The sequence below is a fragment of the Pagrus major genome, chromosome 9 (genome assembly GCF_040436345.1).
Source record: "Pagrus major chromosome 9, Pma_NU_1.0".
NCBI lineage: Eukaryota > Metazoa > Chordata > Actinopteri > Spariformes > Sparidae > Pagrus > Pagrus major.
In genome coordinates this window covers 23,840,833-23,844,755 of record NC_133223.1, presented here as the reverse complement: position 1 = coordinate 23,844,755, position 3,923 = coordinate 23,840,833, and the positions used below count along the sequence as shown (strand labels likewise).

The window sequence follows — 3,923 nt, the reverse complement described above, 5'->3', positions numbered from 1 at the left end:
GAAATTATCTATTTCCAGATGCACAGCAGTGCACTGACACAGAGCACAACTGAAGTGCAGCAGTAATTATCATCTATCTATCTGCGAAAAAGTAATCTGCATGTTAAGTACGGTTCGTTTTTTTTTTTTCAATTGTAAATAGGAAGGAGTGTATAATTGCATCATGACACAGAGGAAGGCAATTTATTGGCCTTACAATCTCAAATCACAGGTATTTAGAAACAAATACTCTCCACTGGTCCACTTCATAGGAGAAAATCAATTTGTTCTGCAATAGCTATGAAACCATTTGTATTTTTGAATTTAGTTTTGCTGTAAATGTAGCATAATGAGCTGCTCTCTTCTCTTTCCTGCACGGAGTTCTATTAAAGTATCTGGTGAAACTTCACTTCAGGAAGTAATTTTCTCGTACCGAGCCTGAAAATCAATTTTTAAAACCTTTGCTAACGGGCCAAAACTGCTGTTTTATAACACACGGTCTGGCACTGTTAACAGTGAGCTGGGAAAGTAAACAAAAAGTTTTATCTCCTACTCATTGTGTGTACAGGAAAAATAATAAGTAGAAACAGAACTTGTAAATACAATTGCTATGGTTCTCTAATGATCCAAAGGATTCATTGTGTCAGTATGCTTTATGAACAGTAGAATATGTCAGCATGTAGGTGACTCAGTCTGGCTAAGGGATGGCCAGTGCCCACACCTTGAATGAAGTAGTGAAACAATACTCATCATATGCCTCTGCACTGCTCGTGGTGAATTTCACCTACATATATACTGCATAATGTGCTCAGTATTGTACTGCAATTGTAGCTAGATTTGATGCCACGTATAGGATTTTATAAAATGATAAAATATATCGTGTCGGTCGGGCTTTGCTGTGGTCCAACAGTAAAACACTTATTTTTCTCTATATAGAGCACTTTCTGTTGAGAAGGGGCTTTTGAAGTGTTCATGGTAAATCATATTAGCAGCCGCTCTGCCATGTGTTAGGGTTAAGTGAACTGAAATCTCTTATCTCATTCAGTTGTCATGTAGCCTCGCCGCCCCGCTCACCCGCCCACCTACCCCCGGACCTACCGCCTGGGAATCGAACGGTCTCAGCAGAGACCCGACAGTCAGAGTTTGGCAGCTTCTGCTCCATCACCACATTAAGTAAAAGTACTGTACTTCTTGTGTTTCTATAGCAACAGTTCCCACTCACGTCTTCAGGATACTGAGCAATGCGGCGAGTGAAGGAGAGCCGCAATGACAGTCACACCTGAGCATTTCGATTCGATCACAGTGGCTGAATTAATTCCTGATATACAGTACATGGAAGAGTGATGTTTTTAGTTTGGAGCCACTGACACAGAACATTTCTGTCTGATGTAGTATGATGACTTCAAATGTGAGTTTTTGCCGATAACTCCAAAAGATGATCTACTAAAATGTAATCTCATTGAGTTTGAAAAGCCTCTGAAACAGCATTTAGACTGTCGTGTTCAAACTAAGACATTATTGATGACCTTAACTGGGACAACAGAAGTCACATCGGTGAATACTCAGTTGATCAGCTGCTCAAACAGGCATGGAAACATTAGCTTCTGAAAAAATCATTCACCGCATTTGCAGTGATTTTTACTTGTGTGTAGGTGTATTTGTCCTTGGCTTTACTTTGTTGCTTTTAAGTAAGTCTTTTCACTTTTCAATCTCAGATCCCACCCTGTTCCCCTCTCTCTCTCTCTCTTAGTCACAATTTCTCTCCCTTTTTTTTCCCTCTCTCTCTCTTCCAGGTGTTGATGAGTGACAGAGGTGATGTGATGGCAGAGCTGGCAGGCAGGACAGATCAGAGCAGACAGTTTGCTGCACGCTGACCAACCAACTAGATGCAACACGTTACAGCCTAGACAGGTAGGACCTCTAGATTTTTTTACTTTGAGAGTGGCAGACTTTAGTGGGCAGACTGTGTTCAAGACCACAAGTGCAGTCTGAAAAGCAGAACATTTTCTTTTCATCCACTTCGACATGTCTTATGTATAGAGTGCAAAAAGCAGAATCGTACGCTGTGAATGTTTGACAGGAAAAGAAGAGGAGGAAGTGGAGTACAATTCTTGCAACAAGTGAATTTGATAACATGTTGGTGACTGACTGATGAGATTCTATGCCAGATCTAAATTAATTAATTATCTGCCTTTTCCGAAATGGATTATTTGAACATATCCCTCTCTCTTTCAGAATGGATTTCCCCAATTGCACAGACGGGGTGTTTGCCACAAACAGCAGTGGTAACGACTCGCTGGACACCACTAAACTCCCTTCCAGTAAGATCCTGCTCACGACGACCCTCTCTGTCGTGGCTATCCTGACAACATTCTTCAACTGCCTGGTGATCACGGCTATTGCAGTCACACGCAAATTGCACCACCCAGCCAATTACCTCATCTGCTCATTGGCAGCGACTGACCTGCTTGTGGCTGTGCTGGTCATGCCCTTCAGTATCATGTACATCCAAAAAGAGACCTGGGTCATGGGCAAGGTGATGTGTACCATCTGGTTAAGTGTGGATATAACCTGTTGCACATGCTCCATCCTGCACCTCGCTGCAATCGCCATCGACCGGTACAGGGCCATTACTGATGCAGTGGAGTACTCTCGCAAGCGCACAGGGGCCATGGCTGGGGCGATGGTGGCACTGGTGTGGCTCTTGTCCATCCTCATCTCACTTCCTCCTCTACTGTGGCGCCACTACAGCGAAGATCCAGAGCATGAGGACCAGTGCATCATCATGCACCATCACATGGCTTTCACCTTGTATTCCACCCTTGGAGCATTTTACATCCCCCTGCTGCTCATCCTCATCCTCTACTACAAAATCTACCGAGCCGCTCAAACCCTCTACATGCGCAGGGAGGCCAGCCGGGCTAGTCGTCACTCATGTATGACCAACGGGAGCATGATACCGTCAACCTACCCTGCTGGAGATGGCGATGTCGATGGTGGAGTTCGAAGTCCAGAGCCCATTAGCCCACCAGAAAAGTCTTATTCTGAACCCTCAAATGAGGAACCTCCACGTGAACGGATGCGCGTATCCGTAAAGGCTTTCCAAAGCAAGAAGCGCAGGCACGAGTCACGTAGTGAGTCACGTCGGAGCCAGTTCTACCAAGGACCACGGATCTCAGGCTCAAGGGAGCGCAAAGCAGCATCCATGCTGGGGTTGATAATAGGGGCATTTGTCATCTGCTGGTTGCCATTTTTTGTCAAGGAGGTGATCGTCAACACCTGCGCCGCTTGCAGTACTTCAATGGAGATGGCTGACTTTCTGACATGGTTGGGCTACCTCAACTCGCTGATCAACCCCCTCATCTACACCATCTTTAATGAAGACTTCAAAAAAGCTTTCCAAAGACTTGTTAGGTGCAGTCATTACCTCTGATGGTTACAGTTATGCATGATCAAACCCATATTCTGTCACACATACAAATGTAACCAGGAGGGAACAAACTCAAGGCTGGAGGTCAGAGTCTACTGACTAAATACTAACTCAGTGTGACCGAGAGAGAATAATCTCAAGAGGAAAAGGATTGAGACTCATTTTTCAGCCACTCCATCAGGCACTCCAACAGCCTAAATGGCACCAGCTCAGCGATGAGCTCTGCGGCAAAGTTCCACATTGAAATCCAAGTCCTGCTATTAATAGAACAGCCTGAGATTTCCTTGATGTTAATTGGTGTGTTTGAAGGGACACTGACATGTTGGTTTTTAGAAAATGGGCCATCGCTGACCTTTTTGAGGTCTGGGTTCTGTGCATTAGTGATCAGCCCCATTTAAAAAGGTCTTGAAATAGCTGACCATTATGTCTGTTCCATCTAATGACCTCCCTTCTATCTAGTTCAAGCTGCTGGCTGAAATACAGAACACGTGTAAAATACCACAGCATTGCAAGT

At 44.4% G+C, this 3,923-nt stretch overlaps 1 protein-coding gene across 1 annotated transcript; it reads left to right on the top strand.

The window, feature by feature from the left end:
- Positions 1 to 2,215: 2,215 nt before the first annotated feature.
- On the top strand, positions 2,216 to 3,412 carry htr1fa (5-hydroxytryptamine (serotonin) receptor 1Fa). Its single transcript, XM_073474122.1, has one exon. It carries the CDS (start codon positions 2,216 to 2,218, stop codon positions 3,410 to 3,412), a length of 1,197 nt encoding a protein of 398 aa, XP_073330223.1.
- Positions 3,413 to 3,923: the final 511 nt, after the last annotated feature.